Raw genomic sequence first — 23,919 nt, 5'->3', positions numbered from 1 at the left:
ATTGATACTAATCACAGTACTTTGCTTTCATGTGTGAATCTAGTTACTGAATAGCAAAGGCAACAATGAAACTATTTCATCATGATTGTCTGAAGAATGGAGCAAAAAGCTAGGCAGAAGTAGGGCAGGAGTTTATAATGTTACCAACATTATAAATTCCATGGTTTTGTTCCGCCTCTTAAACTCAGTGCATACCTTAGAAGTTTCTAAAAGCTTCTGTGAAGATGTGGTGTTTCATGGAGCAAAGAGAAAACTCACTGAGAGGAGAGTGGGAAGGGCTGAGATTCAGGGCTAGAGTACAAAAGAGCAGAGTGCAGGAAGGCAAGGGCAGTAATGCAGCCAGTTCTGCACGCAGGCATGAAGAGGAGGGGAAGGGAGGGGAGAAGAGAGAGGAGGGGAGGAACAGGAGGGAGGGAAAGAAAGAGAGCGGGGGAGAGACTGATTGATTCATACATTCATAGGAACTGAACTGGGTGAAATGAACAACCATTCTGTGCCAAACTGTACAACTTTGAATCCTATTCTGAGACACAACTGAGCCTACAAGACTAAAATATAAAAGGCATTAGTTTGCTTCTTGTTACTTGGTTGTTCCAGAACTAAATGGATTCAGAGACATTTTGAGGCAGCAATGGCACTATTTTAAGGGAGAATCAGAGTTGAGTGAGAGTATATGGAATGGCCTTGATGAGCTTTGGAGTTCCCGATGAGCACACCTGAAGAGAACCTGGGCCTGTTGGAAATGGGTGAAGAAGAAGCAAGAGTAGCTTACTTTTTTCAAGGTAATGCAGAACTGGCTTTCCTCCACCCAGGCTGATTTTATGGGTCATTGTCTGGGAACTACATCTGCTTAGCTGCTATGTGATGCAGAATAGGTTACTTTCTACTCCTTGATTCCCATCATAGTAAAGCCAGCTGGCTACCCACACTCTAATGGTCATGGTGGGAGTCACATGAAACACCTCTGCAAAAGCCCATCTGGCTGATGGAGCAAGTTGCTTGCCTTTGCTTTCTGTCATCTTTGCTTTGCGAACATTTGTAACTCATTTTTCCTTGATCAAAATGACTTGGGAAATCCACTTTATCGTGACATTGGGGTCTTTCAGCTATTAAGACTGGCCTTTAAAAAGAGTATTTCTCAATTTCCTTCAAGATCACTTGTGCTTCAATGAATAGCATTAAACCTCTTTGCTTTTTGTAATGTCACTTTATCACCATGGCTTTTTGTCCTTAACCTACAAGAGATACAAGTGGGAGAAAAACCACAGGACAATCGGGATAGAAACCAGGTTGTAAACTTATTTCCCAAATGAGTTGGCACCCTCGATCTCTTTTTACTTTCTTCTCTCCTTTTCTAGTTCTTCTGTACTCTCAAGTTAGAGCTCAACTTCTGCTTCTGCTAGGATCCCGTCTGAGGGGAATGTGTTTAACATAATCATTTCAAACAGTGTTATACTTAATGTACCAGCAAGCTATGAGTATATGCTGTCTAAGTCATTGGCTTGGTGCTAAGGTACAGGGCACACTGTATCACCACCAACAGAGTGGGAGGAGGCAACTTGTAAATTTGCCCAGTCCATGATTTGCCTTGTGTGCACTCAGTTTATCTTGAAATTAGACAAAGGTCTCACTTAATTTTCGACAGGCACATATGTCATCATTTGACCTCTATTCTAAACCACAAAACTGATGCCACTTGTAAATTCTTTGAGTCTCCATTTTAAATGTTGGCTAACTGAATACCACATCATGAATATTTATGCATGTTACAATTACATCTGTGGAAGAGATGCTTGAAACTCCTGACTCCTTTCTCTTCACAACATTAACCTTGGAAGGGAAGAGCCACTTGACATCAAGTAGGCAGTTGGTAAACTCTGCCTTGGTTAAATCATCATCTATACGAAGTACCCTGTGGTTAATGCATAGTCAATCAAGAATATTTATATTAAAAGAAAATGCATGAGGTCAGACAATTAGCATTTGGGGGTAACCTGTTTTACCTTTCTTTTGCTAAAATTACTCAAAACAATCAGTTAATAAATAAATAAACAAATACATATATATATAAATGAATAATTTGAGGTTTACTTCCTCTTTTGATTTTAGAGAGAACATTTATAAAGTTGTTAAGAGAAAATGATTACAGAGAGCAAAAATGTATAAAGCCTTTATTTATTTATACAGATGTGTAAATAAGGCTCCTAAATGCAAAGACTTGATGGAACATGTTGAGATACACACACACACACACACACACACACACACACACAAACACTTACTTTGGGATGAAGAGAACACCTTCTCCTCTGTTCCCACCAATCTCCCTTCTATCTTTACATGTTGCTTTCATTGCAATGAAACATGGGCAGTTTCACTCACAGCCTGTACCTCAGCCTGATGTCACCAGAACACATCTCAAATGGCAGGATTTCTTCAGGTGGGTGAACATGAGCATCAACCATAGGACATGAATAAGGGTATAGCACTTTGAACCAAAGTAACACTAAACTTGTTGGTTGAACTTGAACACTAGTGTGGTCTAACAAGGGTGGACCTGCACCCAGTCACAGTCTAGAATACACACTGTCTATTCCTTTGTGTCATGCTGTCATGACACAGGTCAAATCCAGATGTGTGCGGTACTCTGCCTATGTAAGCACTGGTGAGTGTAGGCACCATTGAGCACTTATTTGTTTTCTTCTGTTGTTCTTGAATGAGCAGAAGTCATAAAGAAGAAGAGACTATGAAACTGTTGTGCTTAATCAGAAGGATCTGTTTTGTAGAGGACCTTAATAAGACTTATTAAATGATCTCTTTATTCAAGCAGATAAAATGATTATCAATTATTTATCATTGTCTAATTCCCAGGGCACCTAATTGGTTAACATCTGTTTTCTAATGTGAAGAAAGCTTCACATTAGAAAGTAAGGTAATTTCACAGTGTCCTCACAGAGAAACCACAAGGCAGCCAAGCAAGCAGCAGGATATAGGATGTCACATGAAAGGAATTCACTCTTGAGACTGGAAGAGAAATTTGGATAATGAGATAAGAAGAGCACTGAACCAATCAGCAGGAAAAACTTAAAGAGCCCTTGTGGTTTCTGCCTGAAGCTCTTAAAGAACCACATTTTCACAACACCAAGCAAATCCAACTGAAAAAATGCCTCCAAGATCAGGCTGTAGCCAAGCGTGCAGGGCATTTTCTTGGTTAGAGTGTGGGAGGACTCGACTCATTGTAGGCATTGCCATCCCTGGGCTGGAGGTCCTGGGTTCTATGAGAAAGTAGGCTAAGTAAGTCATGGGGAGCAAGCCAGTAAGCAGCACCCCTCCTTGGTCTCTGTGTCAGCTCTTGTCTCCAGGATCTTGCCCTGTTTGAGGTCCTGTCTTGACTTCATGCAATGATAGGTTACAATGTGGAAATGTAAGGCAAATAAACTCCTTCCTATCCAACTTGCTTTTTGGTTAGAGTGTTTCATCACAGCAATAAGAACCCGAACAAAGACAATGTATAAAATATAAGGAAACGTGTAGTGAGATTGTAGCAGGCAAACAAGTGAATTCCCATTTTCCCCTAGCTTCATGTTAGTGAATAGTTGTGCTTATATTCGAATATATTGAGAGCTTTCTCAAAAAACAATGCTTTCTTAATATACAGTGCAAACCCAAATGGCTCTTCTCTGCAATCATAGAGGTGAGTTACTTCTATAGTGACCAGAGCAATGTTCTAGCCCCCATATAATGTGTCTCTATTTATTTGAACATCTGCAGTGAATAGAAGCAATCTTCCAGCTTGTTCTATTTGCAGTCAGTTCTGATTTTCGGAGGCTCACACTTGTGTTCATCTGGCAGTGTCATTCATTTAGGAAACTCCCACTTGTATCTCCTGTAGGTTAAGGACAAAAAGCCTTGCTGATAAAGTGACATTACAAAAAGCAAAGAGGTTTAATGCTATTCATTGTAGCACAAGTGAGCTTGAATGAAATTGAGAAATACTCTATTTAAAGGCCAGTCTTTTTTTTTAAATAATTTATTTATTTTTCTCAAATCATAATTCATTCACACAGGGGTTATAAATACAGAAAGGCAGGATGTGGGGAAGGGGATGACACTGGAGTGTGGGTGTTCAAGGGGAATACAGATATCTTTCAGAACCGGGTATCGGCTGGGTGAAGGTTCAGGGGACAGGTCACTATGACTCTGCCTATGACTCACTTGTCCTTATCTAAGTTGGTATTGTCTGCCAAGGCTACCTATTTACGAGGTCTATGACTACTCGAGCTGGTAAATTTCCACAAAAGCTGCCTGTTTCTAATAGCTTATAGCCATCTGTTTCAATGTTTTTTCACAGAGACCCAAGACTTGATATTAGTATACATGCATTACAGGCCTATTGCTGATTTTAAGCCTATGGCTGATTTTAGGTAAAGGCCAGTCTTAATAGCTGAAGGTATCTAATGTTTTATATCCAGTCCACCATCTTACCACCACTTGTCACATGAACATGGTTACAATATTTAAAAAAAATATTTTGATGTAAACAAGTATCTAGAGTGACTTAGGAAATGAGCAGTTTTCTTGACTACATTTGCATTTACTTGACTTGTTCCCCAGCAATACATTTTTTGTATAAAAATTTATGCAATCTTGATAGATAATTATATAAGCCTTTCTATGAGAATGTCACCAGTTTTCTGCTCTCCATCAAACTCGAGATTTCAGCTGATATAGAAGCCATGTAAAGCAAGGAATCATTTTAATAGATTTAAAGGGCACGTTTTAAAGTCTTGTATTTGTTATACATACTACATTACAGACTCTGTAATACTTATGCTTGGATAAGAGACAAAAGGATCTTGAGGTAACTCAATCCTCATCTTTCTGAAATACCACCATGCCAATTCCCACAGGGGCTATACAAGTTTACACTTTCACCAGCAGTGGATGAGTGTTCCCCGTACCCACATTCTTGCCAGCATAAACTGTCACTTGTTTTACTGATCTTAGCTGTTCTGGCAGGTATAACATGAAATCTCAAAGTAGTTTTGATTTGTATTTCCCTGATAGTGAATGAAGTTTTATATTGCATTAGTGTTTCTCAATCATATTATTGAGAAATCCCTCAATAGCTGAAGAATACCCCCAACAGTTAGTTTCCTTGGATCTATACCCCATTTTTTTTCTTTTTTTTTTTTTATTGGATGATTTATTTACATTTCCTATGTTGTCCCCTTACCCCATCCCCCACCACCCCCTCGGAACCTCCAATCCCCTCGCCCCCCTCCTTCTTCTCTGTGGATGTAACCTCTATCTACACCTCCCCACTCCCACCTCCCCACCCTCAAAATTCCCACCCCCTGGGGCATCCAGCCTTCATGAGGTCAAGGTTCTCTTCTTCCACCTATGCCCAGCAGGGCCCTCCACTCTTACATATTCAGCTGAAGCCCTGGATCCCCCCCTAAGTGCTCCCAGGCTGGTGGTTTAGACCCTGGGAGCTGTGGTTGTTTTGTTTTGTTGATACCTAGCTTTTTGAGTTCTTTATGTATTTTGGATATTGTCCGTCTATTGAGTGTGTAGTTGATCTTCCTGTTTTGTAGGTTGCTGCTCTGTCATAATGATGGTTTCCTCTGCTTTATAGAAGCTTCTCAGTTTAATAAAGTCCCATTTATTAATGGTTCACTTTAATATTTTTGTTAATAGTGTTCTGTTCAGAAAGCCTTTCTTTGTGCCAATGAGTTCAAGGCTACCCACGTTCTCTTCTGTCTGGTATAGTGTATCTTGCTTTATGTTAATGTTTTTGATCCATTTGAAGTTGAGTTCTGTATGGGAAAATAAATAACTGTAGATCTTTTTGGATTCTTATATAGTCAACTATCCAGTTAGACCAGTACCATTTGTTGAAGATGTACTGTCTTTTCCAATGTGTTACTCTGGCTTCTTTATTAAAAATCAAGTGTCCATATATGTGTGGATTTATGTCTAGTCTTGAATTCAGTTTCATTGATCAATGTGTTTGTTTTTGAGCCAATACTATGCTGCTTTTATTACTATAGCTCTGTAGTATCAGTTGAGGGTGGGGATGGTGATACCTCCAGTAGTTAGTTCTTTTATTATTCGGAAATGTTTTAACTATTCTGGTTCTGGGTTCTTGTCTTTGCACATAAAGCTAAAAACTGTCCTTTCAAGATTTATGGAAACTTGTTTTAGAATTTTGATGGGAATTGCTTTGAATCTTTAGGTTTCTTTTGTTAGGATGGCCATGTTTACTATATTGCTCCTATCAATCCATGACATGGGAGATCCATCTTTTGCTATCTTCTTCAAAATCTTTCTTTACTGTCTTAAAGTTTTATCATACAAATCTTTCATTTGTTTGGTTGTTACTCCAGGATATTTTATATTATTTGAAGATACTGTAAAAGGTACTGTTTCTCTGATTAGTTTCTAATTTCATTTATTTATATGAGGTCTACCTTTTTTTAGTTAAATTTATTTCTAGCTACTTTGTTGAAAGTATTTATCAGCTTTAGAAGTTTACTGGTAGATTATTTTTTAGGGCTGAGTATTTTTTTCTTTTTCTTTTTTAAAATTGGAAATTTTATTTATTTACATTTCAAGTGTTATTCCTTTTCCCAGTTTCCCCTCTGCAAACCTCCTATCCCATACCCCCTTACCATGCTTCTATGAAGATGCTCCCCCACTCACCCACCCACTCCCGCCTCACTGCCCTAGCATTCCACTACAATGGGGCATCGAGTCTTCACAAGACAAAGGGCTTCCCTTCCTGCTTATGCCAAATAAGGCTCCTTCAGTTCCTTCAGTCCTTCCCCTAACTCCTCCACTGGGGTCCCTGTGCTCAGTCCAGGGGTTGGCTGTGAGCATCCCCATCTGCATTGGTCAGGATCTGGCAGAGCCTCTCAGGAGACAGCTGTATCAGGCTCCTGTCAGCAAGCACTTCTTGGCATCCGCAATAGTGTCTGGATTTTGTGTCTGAATGTGGGATGGATCCCCAGATGGGGCAGTCTCTGGATGGCCTTTCCTTCAGTCTCTGCTTGGTCACTTATGTATAGCATTATAGCATTTGTTACTTCTTCCTTTCCAATTTGTATCCCCTTGATCTCCTTCAGTTGTCTTATTAGTTTAGCTAAGACTTCAAGTACTATATTTAAAAGGTTTGGAAAGAGTGGAGAACCTTGTTTTATTCCTAATTGTAGTGGAATTGCTTTGAGTTTCTTTCCATTTAAGTTGATATTGTCTATAGACTCACTGTAAACTGCCTTATGTTGAGGTATATCCCTTGTATCCCTAATCTCTTCAGTAATTTTATTTGGATTTTGTCTAAGGCCTTTTATACATCCAATGAAGTGATCATGTGGTTTGGGTCTTTCATTTTCTTTATATATTTTTTTTATTTCATTTTCTCATTTTCATTTTCTTTTCTTTTTTTTTCTTTATACTTATCAATTTAACCATTCCTGCATCTCTGGAATGAAGCCTACTTGATCATAACGGATGGTCTTTTCTATGTGTTCTTGGATTTGGTTTGCAATTATACTATTGAGCATTTTGGCATTTACTTTTATAAGAGAGAATGGTCTGCAATTAGATTCTTTTGTTGTTGTTGTTGTGTCTTTGTGCAGTTTTGTCTATCAGAGTAACTGTGGCTTTAGAAAATGATTTGGACAATGTCTCTTCTGTTTCTATTTTGTGAAATAATTTGAGAAGAATTGTCATTAACTCTTCTTTGAAAGCCTGGTAGAATTCTGCACTAAAACCTTCTGGCCTAGTGTTTTTTTTTTCCTGTTTGTTTTGTTTGTTTGTTTGTTTGTTTTTGGTTGGAAAATGTTTTAGTTACTGCTTTTATTTCAATAGAAGTTATATGTCTGTTTTATTTGCTTATCTGATGTTGATTTAACTTTGTTAGGTGGTATGTATAGAGAAAAATTAGCCATTTCTTTTAAATTTTCTTTATGATTTCTAGATTTTAGACTTCCGTTATGATTCTCTGGATTTCCTCTGTGTCTATTTTTATGCTCCCTTTTCATCTTGGATTTTCTTAATTTTCATTTTCTTTATTCATAGTGTTTGTCAATCTTATTGATTTTTCTCAAACCAGCTGTTTCATTGATCCTTTATATTGTTTGTTTGTTTGATTAGTTGGTTGGTTTTCTATTCATATATTATTTGATCTTATTTCCTTGAAGCCTTTAATAGTCTTTTCTTGTTTTAATATTTCTTTCTTTGTTCTGTACATTTAGTATTTTGATTATTGTGTGTCAAGGGAACTTTATTTCTGGTCCAATCTTCTTTGTGTTCTGTATGCTTGTTCTATTTTTATAGGTATCTCCTTCTTTAGGTCTGGGCAATGTTCTTCTATGATCTTATTGAAAGCAACTTTTGTGCCTTTACCTGGTGTGGTGGTTTGAATAGGAATAGTCTCCATAGACTCACGTGTTTGAATGCTTGGCCCATAGGGAATGGCATTATTAGAAGGTATTGCTTTGTTGGAGCAGGTGTGGCCTTTTTGGAAAAGTGTGTCACTAAGGGGTAGACTTTGAGGTCCCAGATGCCCAAGCCTAGTCAATGTGTCACTGTCCCTTCCTTCTGCCTGTGGATAGATGTAGAACTCTCAGCTATGCCTCTGTGTCTGACTGGATGCCACCATACTTACTGCCAAGACAATAATGGACTAAACCTCTGAAGTGTAACACAGACCCATGGTGTCTCTTCACAGCAATAGAACCCTAACGAAGACACCTGAGTTTCTTCTCCTTCCCCTATTCTATTATTCATAGATTTGGTCTTTACATAGTATCCAAGATTTCCTAAATGTTTGGGGCAAGATTTGTAAGAAATTTAACACTTATTTTGTTATTGATACTGGAGTATCAGTTTCTTTTATTTTGTCTTCAATGTCTGAGATTCTCTCTTCCATCTCTTACATTCTGTTAGTGAGCCTTACCTCTTAGATTTCTGCTAAAGTTCCTAGAGTTTTTGATTTTCAGATTTCCCTCAGCTTGCATTTTCCTTTTTGATTTCATTTCTATGTCCAGATTTTAAACTGTTTTATTAATATCCTTTCACTGTTTATGTTTTCATGAATTTCTTTAAGAAGTTTATTCATTTCTTCTTTAATGACCCTCTATCATACTCATAAAGGCTATCTTAAGGTCCTTTTCTCATGCTTCAGCTATGTTGCAATACTCAGGTCCTATTTGGTAGGATTGCTGGGCTCTAGAGGGGACATTGGTTCGTTTGTTTGTTTGTTTGTTTGGGGTTTTTTTGTTTTGTTTTTTGTTTTTTTTTGTTTTTGTTTTTTTGTTTTGGTTGGTTGTTTTTGGTTTTTGTGTTTTGACTGATTTTGTTTTTGGTTTTTGGTTTGGTTTGGTTTTGAGTTTTAGGGAGGTTGTGTTGTTTGGTTTTCTGATATATAGGCTTCCGGTTTGGGGATGACTGTAATTTGATCGGTTGGTATCTGGTCCTGTCTTTGTTGAGTGGGTTTGTTTCGTGGTTTGTTTCGTGTTTTGTTTCCCTCCATGGTTCTTAGGAGAGTGTGGTGGCTGTGAGTTGCCTTGTAGGAAAATTTTCTGGGATCCTGCCAGGTGTGGCCACTGGGTTTCTGAGTAAATGTGTTTTTAAGGATTAGGAGCCTACGTGTAGGAATACAGATGGACTGATTAGGGCGTTCTGAAGGGTTCACAGGAGGAAGGAAAGTAGAATGTTCCCTCAGGATCTACTTAGTCCCGGGGGAATGGAGGCAGAGAGTGAGGAGAGGCCACAACAGATAGTCTGTTGCAGGGCTAGGGGTGAGACTGGAGAAATAGATTTGTAGAGAGGAGACATAGTGAAGTTCTGAAGCTTGCTTACCTTATTTACTAGCAGACTTGCTTCTCGGGCAGGCTTGGCTGATGAATTTCCAGGGAGTGGCTGTTAGTGATGAGTTGGAAAGGAAGGTGAAAAGGAAAGATCTGCATAATACACTGGAGATGGGGGCAGGGAGTGGAGGCTACAGCATGTGGTCTGCTACAGAGCTGGGGGTAAGGATAGGAGAGTGGATTTGAAGGGGAGAAGGGAGCAATTAGCCTACCTGCTCCCCTGACTGAAGTGTGTGATTTTCCTTAAGCACAGTATTTTTATTATATCTTATTTATTTTGAGTGTGTGTAAATGTGTGTGTGTGTGTGTGTGTGTGTGTGTGCATAAGCGATACTTATAAAAGAAGCTTTGAGAATTTGTTTTCCCCTTTGTTGCTTTGGTCTGGGGATGAACCTAGGTCATAGGGTTTATTAGAATAAGTCATTACCATCTGAGCCATCTCATTGTCAAGCATAAGCTCACTACTTTCTCCTCTTCTTTCTCCTCTTCCTCCCTCTTCTCTTCCTTCTTTCAAAAGTGAGCATTCTGGAATCTGGGGAGATAGCTCAGTTGACAAAGTGCTTCCTTGGCAAGAATGAGGTTCTGAGTTTAATCTTGAAAAACTCTTACAGAAAAAGCTAGACAAGGTGGCATCCCTTTGTAATCCTTGTACTGGGGTGAGGGAAACAGGCATATCCACAGGATGTGCAGATTTAGCTTACTCAGTGAGTTACAACCCACTGGAAGACCCTGCCTCAAAGACTGAGGTGGACAGCACCTGGAGAGCAACACCCAAGATTAACCTATGACTTCTACATGCAAGCACAGCCATGTATACATACTTTCCCAAATATATGCACCCTCTATACACACACACACAGACACAGACACACAGACACACAGACACACACACACACACACACACAGAGAGAGAGAGAGAGAGAGAGAGAGAGAGAGAGAGAGAGAGAGAGAGAGAGGAGCCTCAGCTGCTCTCCATGACCCTCTCATGCATTTAAAACCAACACCACCACATTCAGCTCCCAGCACAAGGTACAACCTTGGTCATGTCTGGAATACAGCTTCTGTGTGCAGACTCTCAGGGAACACTTCCCAGAAGATTTTGCCTCAACAATGCTGGTCTGTTCTTAATCACTGTTAATTTTCCAGCTCCGGTCAACCAGCAATAAGTATCCAAACAAAGCAAAGGTTTCACTTCAGTATTTCTGGTATCTTGTTAATCAGCTGAATCTTCAGCCCCAGCTACCAGAACCACAGAATCTTAATTCAAAGTAACAAATAGCCCCAATGAAGTCTTTAAACTTTCCTCTGAAATGTCACAAGCCAGGCACCCATCATCTACATTGTCCTCAACATTGTTATCTTCCCAGATCCTATACAGAGCATCCACTGATGTCTCAACACTGAATAGCTTTTGTAACCCAAAGTTCTAAAGTCCTCCACAATCCTCCCTAAAACAACATGGTCAAGTCTCTTACAGTAATACCTCCCACTATCTTGGTACCAAAGTGTTTTAGGTAGAGTTACTGTTGCTGGGATCATGTTCAAAGCAACTTGAGTAAGAAAGAGTATATTCAGCTTCTGCTTCCACATTACAGTTCACCAACAAAGGAAGTCAGGACAGGAACTCAAACAAGGCAGGAACCTGGAGCCAGGACCTAATGCAGAAGCCATGGAAGAGTGCTGCTTACTAGCTTGTTCATCATAGATTGCTCAGTTTGCTTTCTGACAGAATTCAGAATCAGCAATCTAGGAGTAGAACCACCCACAATGAGCTAGACCCTCTCCTATTAATCACTAATTAAGAAGATGCTATATAGGCTTGCCTGCAGCCTGATCTTATGGAGGCATTTTCTCAACTGAGGTTCCCTCCTCTCACATAACTCCTGGTTGTATTAAGTGGGCATAAAACTATCTAGCACACCCAGTGTTCTCTTAAATAAATCACCAAGTCAAAACTCCTTGGCCATTTATTTTTAAAATTCATTCAAATTACTTTATCCATACTCTAAAGCACCATCTCCTGCTGTATAGATGATTGCAGGAAACCTCGACTGACCACCCAGCACACTCATTCCTATCCTCCTCTCTTAAGCCCACTCTCTGCCACCTGTACAATGTCCCAAAGCAAATCGGCTTGTGGGGTTTACTTCCTCAAAAATTTCCCATAAATTACTACCATTCTTAGAAGGGATTTCAAGCTTTGGAGCATGGTGTTAACTCCATATCATCTGGACAAGGTGTCTCTCACTCTAGCCTGTTCTTATGTGCTGTTTACCTCTGCTTCCTGTGTTACCGCCACACTGTCCTATATTCTTTCCTTTCAGGAACCCCAGACAAAGGATCCATTCCATTCCCTGCCCCTAATTCCTATGCATCTGAAGATCATTTCTTCAAATGAGACTTTCTTGGCCCCTTAGACTAAGTTATACCCATAACAAGTCTCAAAGAGACAGTGTTTGAATCTCATTTGTAACTATGAGTTCAGTATCATCATTCCAAGGAATATTTGGGGTGACTACAATGGCTGAGCAAAATGTGCAGTGACAAAGACAATAAGTATTCCCAATAAACTCTATAATTTGTCAATTGGTGAGTAGCATAGATAAAGTGAAGGGGAGTGATGTAGGGGACAGAAGGCCCAGAATGCTGGGTAAGGATAACAGTTCGCAATGTTAAAAAGAATGCTCGGCATATCTCTATACCAGATAAAATTAACCCAACAAATATAAAAATGTTAAATACAAAACTGAAACCTGTAAGTCTATACTCATGTAATCCTGGCATGGAATGCCAGGTGCTCAATATTTGTCAAGAAGATTAATGAACAAAATTACCATTTATTATGTTCATTCAAAATTCTCAGCCTGCTTTAATCACAGAGCACACTCTGATTGTGTACCAATGTGGAGAAATCATGTGTCACCCCAGAGTTTTGTGTGAATCCTCCCAAATCTCCTGTGATGAAAGGAATTTCTCTAGCCTCCTTTTCCTGGTCCTCATGCGATCTCCACAGGTTCTAACAGGGCTGATGAATTACCCTGTTATGAGGGCTCAGGGACTTCTGATAGTGACTTTCTAGGGGTGGCAGAGTATCTCACAAACACATTCCATTCCATGGGGTAAACTGAGTAGATTTAGTGTCTCTGTTCATGGAATGCAACATCTCATGGACTCACCCTCCTGAGACATAGATATACACAAACTTTTACTTCCTGTTTCCCCTTCTAAAAACCAAATACTTTGGCTCCAGGGCAGCTCAGCTTTAAATTGGAAAATGCAGCCTTGCTTGACAGAATTAGTATCACAGCCTTCCCACCACTCACAATAGTTTGTAATATATCCCTGCAGGCGTGACGGCAAAGGGTTTTCTAACATTCTGGAGCCTCAGTATCCAAAGGACTCTGCACAGTATCTTTAGATGTTAGTCTTTGGGTACAGTTCTTATATTTCCAGAAAATTCTCACTCTGTTTTTATGATTCTTTTCCTTCTAAATATTTAATGGTTCCTGTATCTTGAATCTTTGGAAACCAGAGTGGTGCTAGACATTGTTGGGGGAGATTTTAGGGCCAGGTCCTGGTCTCTGGCTGCTTTACTAAGGCAAGCTTGGCCACTTAAAAAGAAGAACAGGGGTTTGTTGTTACTGTTGTTGTTATTTTTTTGTTTCTTCTATATTTGGAAGAACAACAAATAAAATGTCCAGTGATTTCCTAATGCATCTTCAGGGTCCTTATAAGAAGGTTAGGTTTAAATAGAGGGCGGGGGGGGGGGTTACCTCATTGGCTTAGCATAGCATGGTCTATTTTAGACTTTAACATAATACAAGTACATGTGTATCCTTACCAGTGGACAGTTTCATGGGAAATATGCTAGAAACCACAATGTAATAATACCTTTACTCTAAAGTAAATTAGTATAATTTTAATTATAAATCTTGTGATTGAGAACTACAATGAGATTTTCATATTTCAAATTTTATAACCAGAGAAAGAGAGGTAAAGGGACAGAAATAACGTAAGCATATGTTAGAATCACATTCACTGCTTTCAGTTAAGACCAGTGACAATATATTAACTGTTTCTTTTCTCTCCATAGTTTGCTAAGCACTACTTCTCCTGTGACTTTCTCAATGTCTCAGCTGTTCCAGGAGTGTGGAAGGGAGGGATGGTGTGTGTGTGTGTGTGTGTGTGTGTGTGTGTGTGTGTGTGTGTGTGTGTTTCCTACATCCCTGCCTCTAGTGCTTCAGGATTTCCTTTTAACATAGCATCAAAACTTCATTTCCTCCCAGCATCTAGTTTGATTGAAGGAAATGTGAACTCACCACTTTATAATTAAGAAAACCACTCTGTGTGTTTCCATGTTCTGCAGCTATTGTTTTTCCTAATGGAAAGTTACAGATAAACAAAATCAGTAATTTGAAAAGGAAATTAGAAGCAGTACCCTTCTGTCTCAGGCTTGTTTCTCTACTTAGCAGTTGTGGTGGTAAAACAGAAGGTGGGCCTGGGTTCTCTTCTTAGTCACCAGAGCATTTCTGTATGCTTTCTTTCTAGCTGCTGTGGTTCATATGCTGAGTCTTGTAATTGGCATCATATTCGGGTTCATTGTTGTTTTGAAAGACTAACAGACATAGTCTCAGACTTCTAAAACAATATTCTTTTTAAGGCATTTAATCAAGGCATAGACCTTTTAATGCAATAATCTTTTTGCATAATCAAAAGGACCAAGTAGAATATCATGGAATAATTCTTCCTATCAATTTTACACTTTAAAAAGATGTATTCTTAACTCTTGGTTTTTTTTTTGAGGACACCAAACACATTATTTCTCTGTTCTCTTTAATTGCATGGTATAATGAATCTTAACAATACGGAACAGGCAGAAATGATAGACCCAAGACCTAGATCAGCATCACATAGTTGAGTTCATGTAGGACTAACAGAAGATTGGCCCAAAACCTAAGACTGACTCAGAAACTCAAGGGCATCTCAGGGCAAGTATAGAATACAGATAATACAATAGGGCTGGATAGCTGAGGGACCTGTGTGTCAACACCTACTGTATGCTATGTGCCGGATATTGTATAAATTGCTGAGGCTATAAGGAGTGAGCAAGATAAACACAGTCCTGGCCACATGGAGCAAAACAGACAACTTGTAAAAGAAGCAGATTAAACGTTTGCAATAAGAAAGGACGACAGGATGGTAAAACTGTGAGATATATCCGAACAAGTCTAGGAGGGAAACAAACTTTTCCTGTTGGGATTTCCTTTGTCTATAAAATAGGCAAAATGAGCAGACATTTCTTAGGCAAATATAGAGGAAGAGACTGTGCTCTACAGTGGGAACATATTGTGAGAGGGCCTGTAGGGGAGAAAGCGGTTGGCATACTGCCAAGAAGGAGTGGCTAGAATGCAGAGAGACTGGGTGGTCACAGGGAGAGGAGTGCTGCGAAATGGGACTGCTAATGTGGGGCAGTCTGAAAGAGTTACAGCAAGCTGGGACTGTGCCATTGCCACCTCCCATCATGTGTGGCTATCACACTGTCATGCTCAGTCTTCTGTCTCTCAAAGCCCACTCGGTTGGGAGGACCCTAGCTGTGTGGACCCTAGATGCCGATTAATATTAATAAATACTCTGTTGGCACGGCACAGTGGTCACCTTGCAAGCTATCTGCTATCTCTTGGGACACAGGACGAAAAGACAAACCTGACATACTGTAAGTTCAAAGGGTTAATCTAGGGAAATAGAGCAGCTGAGAACTTCTCATTAGGGGGAAACCCAGTTTGGGAGAGCCTGCGGTACTTGAAATGGTTCATATTTAAGCAATAGAGACACGACTGAAACCTAGTCCCGCTGAGCTAGCGGCCAGTGAGCAATGGTCCCCTGAAGGATCCTAGAATTATTATTACTTGGTCCGAAAACTCATCAGAGTTCATGAGGACCCCGGAAGCCTCACAAGACTTTGAATCTAGTTACTTTTTTAAAGAGATGACCCAATCTGCTTTCTCTAAATTATGAATTTTTCACTCCTTTTGTTTCTTTCTGCCTTGTCTTGAGCTAGTTCAAGGGGTGGGCCATGTGTCTAGCTCTGAGAATCAGGAAGAGAGAGACTGGAGAAAAGAGTGCCCTTGCCACCTCCCATTGTGTGTGGCTAGCACACTGACAAGCTTTGAAAAAAAATCTCTAAAACTCAACAAAGTGCTTCTCTTAAAAGCCTAAGTAGCGCGTTCCTCAATCTCATATGACTAATTGATAAAATCTATTTTACATCCACCTACAATTTTGTTTCATTTGTTCCTGGCTCTTAATGGCTTTGTTGCTTTAAAAAACACTACTGGATTTTTCCATCACTAGGAAACTAAATGCAAACTGTGATCTTGATTGGAGACCATGGACTGAATAGATGTGATCCAGAATAGAGAGAGGCAGCTCATACCACCCAGGCAGTTAATGCATCTTTAACATGTGTTCAAGATGAACTGCATCTGGGGATTAGGGTTCACCACAGGAACTGAAAGATAAAATGAAACGTTCCTCTCATAAGTCATTTTTTTCTTACCTTTTCATTTTCTCCTTTTAACTTAAGCCTACTCCCCTGCAATTAGTATTAGACATCATATGGAAATAAGCTCTGGTTTCTCCCCATTTAATGCTAACTACGTTCTCACTTCATTCTTAAACTAACCTAACTTTTGGAAGCTTCTTGAAGCACCAGGCTAAGTGGTGTGTTGCAGAATACATCAGAAGATGCTGTTGTTAAGACCTGGGCCATGGGTTCTGGTCTTAACAACACACACTTGTCAAAACATGCTCTTGTTTTGACAAGGAGATATGACAAGGACAAACAACCCGGTGGCCCACAATATTAGCCATGATATGATAGATCAAAGGAGTACCTGAAAAGATTTAGAACTGTGAGTTACAAAAATGAGAGAATTAAAAAATTGCATAGTGCAAGAATTACTACCCACAACCATTTGTGGCTTCTGGATGAGAAATGTTTCATACTAGAGCTAATTCACCTGAAAACCGTGCACTGTGGCAGACATCTGGAGAGCTGGGAGGTCTTTCTAATTATTTTGGTGAGAAGGTTTGGCTGTGTGTGAGCTCTAAGAGTTATTTGTGCTTAACCTTTGTAAATGATTTCCCTGGGTCTTGAGTAGCTTCCTCTTCTACACCTGCATGTCAGTATTCTGCTGAAGTCTGAAGTCACATGTTCTGTACATACCATTCTCTCTGAAGCCCAACCTGCAGAAGCCAATATACTGCAGCCTCCCCACATGCTAGCCCCACCCACATCTGGAAGAACACCAGCAACTTGTCTGCATTCTCTCACCACACAGAGGTCTCTTGACTTCCCAGGCAGTAAGCCAGGACTCACCTCTGTTTGCTCCATCCTCTCAGGATCTTTGCTAATCTTTATCTCCTGTCAAATTAACGTCTTCAAAGCCATCACCCCGTTTATTGTCACTTGTGTTTTTATATTTTTGTTAATTGAGAATTTCATACAGCCTAAAAGTGCACCTGAAAGACAAATAATGAAAATGTGGTACCTTTATACAATGGAATCTTATTCATCAGTAAAGTAACATGGAATTATGAAAGTTGCAGGTAAATGATTAGATCTGGGAAATATACTGAGTGAGGTTAACCCAGATGGAAAAAGACAAATGGTACATGTTCTCACTCCTGTGGATCTTAGCATTAAATCTTTTGATGTATGTGTTTAATTTGTAGTTCGTCTAAAGCCTAGGGAAGTATGAAAGAGCAACTGGTATGGAAAGGGAAGAAAACTCTCAAAGCGAAGGATAGTCTGTTCTGTTTGGGTTTTGTTTTGTTGTCTTCTGATTGTTTGTACAAGAAATCAAGTTCTAGATTCTTTGACATTGATGATAGCAAAATCCTCCAGGGATATTTGAAAGTTCATAACACTGTTTTCTGTGGTCACTTTTTGAGCCTCTTTCCACTGACTGTAAGCCAATTAAGTGGAACCAATATGTAAAAAAATGAATGGTTATTTGGGAGCAAAGTAAAATGAACAAAAATTTTTTTTTGAAATAATTTATAAAAGTCAGCAGTTTAATTTACATTTATTCATAGCTTATTTGAAAGGGAATTTTTAGCATTAAAATCTTACCTACAGTTCATTTTCATGCAAATTAAATTTTAACAAACACTAAACTTAGTGAAGTTGCTAAAATTTTATATTTTGGACATCTCATTACATACTTTCAAATGGGTTTGGAGTATTTTTGCTGCCTTTAATGTTTTTTTCATGGACCCTTTAAGAAACACTAGTTTAACTTGAAGTACCTAAAGATAGAGTCCCTTTGCTTTCTCTTTAAACTCAGGATGCTTATAACTTAAAGTATAGCAGCTTCGTGCTCATCTTGATATGGCATTTGAACTCTGGAATCTCTTTATTTCCCTATATACAAGTAAAACACCTTGTCAAATTCCATTTTCCCTTTTGTTAGGTACTAGGCAAATCCAGTTCATTCCTGTGGCCTAAGTTGAACACTTTATCCCAGTCAGACATAGCAGCTCCATGGCCATGTGCCTGTGTTTTCAATCCTAAAGTAGTAGTTCTCCATGAGGGTTGCTCCCTACCCCTCTATTTGATGTCACAGAGAAACGAGCTCTAGTTTCTCTCCCCACTTTTAATGCTAGCCATGATCTCACTTTAATCTTTTAATATAATAGTTTTAGTTTTTTATTTTCTTACATTTTTATTGAATATTTTATTTATTTATATTTCAGATGTCATCTCCTTTCTCCATTTCCACTCCCTAGAAACCCCCTATCCCATCTCCCCTTCTCCTTTATGCTTTTATACCATTTTAATTACATGAAAGTATTAAGGTCAATTCTAGGCTGAGGAATTTTGTTTATTGTCTCGCTTGTTCTTTGACTATTTGTGTTTTTTGTCTTGCTTCTTCCTTGACTATTTGCATCTATTCTGTTGTTAGTTCCTCACTTTAATTTTAACCTAAATTTGAGAAGCTTTTAGAACACTAGGCTAAATATTGTAATACATCGGAAAATGCTGTTGACATGGTGTGGGCCATAGATTCTGCTGCTATCACTGAAATCAGTGTCCCTACTTGAAGCAGATATTTGACAATATACAGGAATAGTTTTGGTCATTACACCCTGGATGAGAGGATGCCTGCTGTCTTTGGCATCTTATGTGCTGAGGCCATACATAAGGCTAAGCACCTAGAAATGATCAGGAAACCCTCCTCCTACAACTATGTAGACTATAGAGTCAACAATGATAGAGAGATAAGTTTTTAAATCAATGTGGGTTCAAAGTAGAGAGTATTGGGCCTGCTCAGAAATACTTTTGGTAGCCTTCTTGTTGCCATTTTGAAAAGAGATACCATGGACTTCTTGGCAAAAGTAGCAAAATATACATTCTATCTATACAGAAAACAAGCTCATATTTCTCTAAAATTAGTAGTGCTAGATTCTAAGAATAATTTAACTCACACAAAAGTTATGGACACTCATTTCCAATGCCATATATGTTCCCAGGAGCTTCCCAGACTAGTCAGATGAGTTAATTTCAAACAGATTATAAACAAAGATATTTATTCCCATCTTCTCCTCCCCAAGAATGTCTTTATCCACTTTTTGTATCACTAACATGGTTACTTGATGATCTGTGCCTTGAGCTCACAACAAATTGGCATTCCTCCCATGAACAAGTGGAAACGATATGAAAATTTCAGGCAAAACTCATCAGAGAACGTTGAATTGAGATTCCACTGAAATATGATTCATAATATAGTAATACTTACCTGGAGATGAAGTGCTTCATCTGAGATAATTAACAGCAAAGGACACTGCTTGTCAATATGAATTCTCCTCCTTTTATATTATGTTTGCATTTGATATGGAAATATCCAGTCCTGAGTTTGTAGCCTTGAGGTTTTCTAGTCTTGAGAGTTTGTACACAATGAACAGGAAGTACATGAATGGAGTTTGATGACAGTATCCATGTCTCCTCCTTCAATATTTTCTATATTGAGTCTAGTATTGTTCTTAAAATTTCACAAATAAGGTAAATGAATTCATAGCTCTAGAAGCTTTGCTGGAGTGCTTCGCCACCCCCCAACCTGAGAATGTTGAACTTTCTTTAATTTAAATTTCAGTCTTTAATCCATTAACATGGGACATCTTTTCCTTTGTGAGTGTCTTCTTCAATTCTTTCATGAGTGTTCTGTCATGTTTAGCATGGAGATAGTCTGCCTACTTAGTTGCACTTATTCCAAAATCTAAAGATGTTTTTTTGCGAGTGGATTCTTTTCTCACTTGTTTTTCTGATTGCTCGTTGGTTGTATAATGGAAATGCAACAGGGTTTAAGATGGGGAAGCTTTTCTGAGGGTTTTGTTCTTCGGGGAAGAATTGAGCATGATTCGCTCTTCAAAAATCATTCCTACCAGCTATGTGAACAGTGTCCACTGCTCCATTGGGCTCAAAATTTGGGGCTATCCAACTTGCACCTCTTTCTACTCTCAGAGATGTGAAGCATTTCCATGTTGTTTGTTTTCATTTCCATAGCCTGAATTAATAAATAAATTTTTGAATATTTTCATCTGTTCATTGGTGATATACATTTCTTCTATAGCTCATTTGTTTATTGTACATTGTCTACATTGGTAGTCTTTTCTAAGAATTCCTAGCACTGATTTTATCTCAACATTGATTTATATGTTTGTACATTTTTAAGTTGCAGTTGAAAATCTGGACAAGTATAATAGGGTAATAAATTTTTGTATTTAATGGTCTTTGAAATTAAAGTCTCTAATTAAAATTGTTACTGTATTAGGAAAATGTGCATATAAAATATATCATTAGAAGCTGAAAGGCAAGCACAAATCTGGAAGAAAATAATTATGAAACATATATTTGATAAATGACAAGTACTCAGAATATACAAAAAAGACAACCTAAAAATAATACAATGAAGAACCCATCACAAAAGTTGCAAGTTTTAAATAGACATTTCACAAAAGGAAATGCAACAATGCCTGGTACACACATAGAAAAATGATCAGTTCTTTTGTTAACAGAAAAATGCTCATTTAAGACCACAGTTAGATATTGTTTTATAGATACTGGAATCACTATAATTAAAAAGGTAGATCATAAAAATGTTATATTGAGGATGTGTGGAAATGAGGATACTGATATATTCATGTTGCAAATGTAAAGGGGCATAATTACATTGGAATAATGTCTCGTTTTTTCCATTTTGTTCCTATTTATTAAGTCTATATAAAAATAACTTAAAATACTATGTACTTCGTGCCTTTGTTTTCCCTGATAATCCATATTATTGGACATGATCAGTTTTTATTTTTTTCTATTTATGGCATTGTACTTTATTGATGCTAAAAGGATATTATATCTGAATCATAAAGAATGATGAGTGAATTTTAAGATATTTGAAGAAAGTAAAATTGAACAAAATAAGACCTGACTATTAATCCAGTGTGTAAAATGTATATGCATGTCCCTTTCTTAATAAAGGCAATATTAGTTAGTCCTGAATTCAAAAGTTAAATGATAAAATAATAGATATATTATTGATATTAATTCATAGCATATAATGTCCATTTAAATTTTTTAAATGTGTCTGAGGCAAAAAATTTCATATTGTGATGAATACAGATTACAAAGGATATAAATTGTATTTGATCTGAGAATAATTAACACTTGAGAGTGTGGCATCTTAAACTGAAGAAAATCTAATTTAAAGCTTTACTTTGCAAACATGTCAGGTATGTGAGACCTTAATGAAGAGAAATTAGCTAAATAAAGACATTAACAGGTGCAGTTGGCTATTCAAGTAGCCCTGAAGTTCCTGTGTAACTCTCCATACCAAAATACCCAAGAATCGGTAGTTGTAATGACACAGAGACAGAGTCAGTGAAAAGCAACACGTAGACAGTAAAAGCATCTGTGATCTTCATGTAGCAATGTTTGGGACAGAGAATAAAACATGTCTTGGAAAGTTTCTCTTTATCTATAAAGTATCAAAAATTCTAAAACCTCAGCTTCATTCCTTCTATAAGAAAAATCTAAATTAAGTTTTCGCCTACTAGAAGAATATTTTCAGTTGGGAGCAGGACAGGGATGACCTAATAAAATATGCAAGAATAATTTGCTATAGTCTAGCTCCTTTATTCTTGTAGGTGTGGAGAATAGATTATTGCTTTAATGTTTCATCCTAGGGTCATATTCACAGGTCAGGGGGCATACAGAAAGATAAGTCAGTGATATATTAACCAAAGGTAGTTGTTTGCTGTGTAGTCACAAGCAAGGGCAAATAATTACAATACATGAAAGAATGGGGAAGATTAGTGTCTATAGATGATCTTGGCCCCAAGGGGAGAGAAAAGGCCAGAGGCAAAGAAGCAGACCAAACAAGGTTGTAAACCAGAATTAGGCACAGGGAGGAGAATTCCTGGCAGGATGACAATAAGAAATATTTTATACCAGAAGCTGTGTTTTGTGGCATGACAGCAGTCCACTGGGTTAAGACACAGTGGAGTGCCCAGAGTTATAATCTTGTTTGCTATAGCTGTGTGCATGAGACATTCTTTATCTGGTCAATTTTCCTCTAAGACTATTCTTAGCTGGTATAGACTTGATTCTAGCTCAGCTGTGTTGTAGATCAATGCCTTGGTTGTACTCAGTCTCCACATCTAAAGGGACTTCTCAACACGCAGTTCTTACATCTTGCAATCTATTTCTGTTTCAGCCTGGACAATTTCTGACAGTGCAGTCTCACCACATGGTTTGAGAGATGGCTGTGGAAAACAACACTCAGCGCAGCTACTCCATCATTCCATGTTTTATATTTGTTGAGGTAAGTGTATTTTTAAAGCTATGAACATGCTGTAATAGCAAATGTTGTGCTGAGAATATGTACTCTTTTGTGAAATTACTTAATCTTACGATTGGGTCAAACATTGATATCACAAAGAGAATCAATAATTTTAAAAGAATGCTTATTAAATCAGAAACCATAAATAAGGTTTTGAGACTATGTCTTTAGGACAAAGTGCATTTTTATTCTGTTTCTTTTATTTTTCAATGACCCTATATTAGCTATGAAAGTCAATGCAGCACTTTAATTAAGTTCTCCTTTAAAAATCAATATCCTTTTCCAAAAATCAAATAAGGCAGGCAGTTTACCGATGGTAGTAGTTCATGCTTTTTTGCCTCTGGAGTCCGTGGATGGAAAAAAATAGAATTGACCACTTCTATGCATTTTTCTCTGTAATGTTAGAAAGCTTATGTTATGGGATACTGCTTCCATCACACATCTCTGCGAGTTGCTCCACTATTTCCCCTGCATCTGTTCTGCTAGTTTCCAGCATCCTTCCCCATAGATCTTTCTTATATGGAATATTTGCTGTGGAGTAGGCGAAGACGAGGACATCTGGGAAAATAGGCAGTTCTATGTCCAAAAATCTATCCCCCAAGTTATTCGACAGTAAAATGTTGGTTTGTTAACTATATTACTGTTCAGTCTTCTTGAGATACATCACCTAAGGGATTACTTTGCCACAAATAAAGACCTTAAATATGAACTGTAAAGAGTTGAAAAGTTCCTTAGCATCCAATCTGGATAGCTGTGTAAATAATCTCACCATTCCAAAGGGTAGCTATAGCGTCTTTTATGTTGTACATCTTTTGGGTTGATTGAGGGTTATGTGTGTTGATCTATTTATTATCTGTGAAAGGAGGCACTCAGGCTACACTACTACATATCACAGCAAACACAGACTTTCAGTAACTATGCTGGCTTTTTCCTTTACTGTTGTTGTTGTTGTTTTGGAGACAGAATCGCCCTTTTTAGTCCGCACTGTCTTGACTTCACAGCTATCCTTCTGCTTTAGCCTTATGAGTACTGGGATTAGGACCTCACCTACTTAGAAACGTTGTTATACTCAGCCTATGAATCATAGTGACTTTTTGAATTTAAAGCTATTCTGATCTGTGTGTTTTATCTGGTGGGCATTTAGGGGC

At 38.2% G+C, this 23,919-nt stretch overlaps 1 protein-coding gene and 1 long non-coding RNA gene across 2 annotated transcripts in view; one reads left to right on the top strand and one right to left on the bottom strand.

Moving 5' to 3' along the window:
- The window catches only part of Plppr1 (phospholipid phosphatase related 1), a 256,778-nt gene that overhangs the window by 117,123 nt on the left and 115,736 nt on the right, over positions 1 to 23,919 (top strand). The window contains exon 2 of the mRNA XM_028770231.1: positions 22,646 to 22,753. Within this exon, the coding sequence (XP_028626064.1) occupies positions 22,691 to 22,753 (63 nt within the window). The 5' untranslated portion in view covers positions 22,646 to 22,690. The remainder of the gene's footprint in view (positions 1 to 22,645; positions 22,754 to 23,919) is intronic.
- LOC114623563 lies at positions 14,692 to 17,996 on the bottom strand. Its single transcript, XR_003711784.1, has 2 exons — positions 17,254 to 17,996; positions 14,692 to 16,383 (listed from the first exon to the last, which is right to left on the bottom strand). It is a non-coding gene; the product is annotated as an uncharacterized LOC114623563 (long non-coding RNA).

Source organism: Grammomys surdaster, unplaced genomic scaffold, assembly GCF_004785775.1.
Source record: "Grammomys surdaster isolate TR1022 unplaced genomic scaffold, NIH_TR_1.0 199, whole genome shotgun sequence".
Lineage (NCBI taxonomy): Eukaryota > Metazoa > Chordata > Mammalia > Rodentia > Muridae > Grammomys > Grammomys surdaster.
Note: the sequence above shows the minus strand (reverse complement) of the source record. Positions and strands in the feature narration are given on the sequence as shown.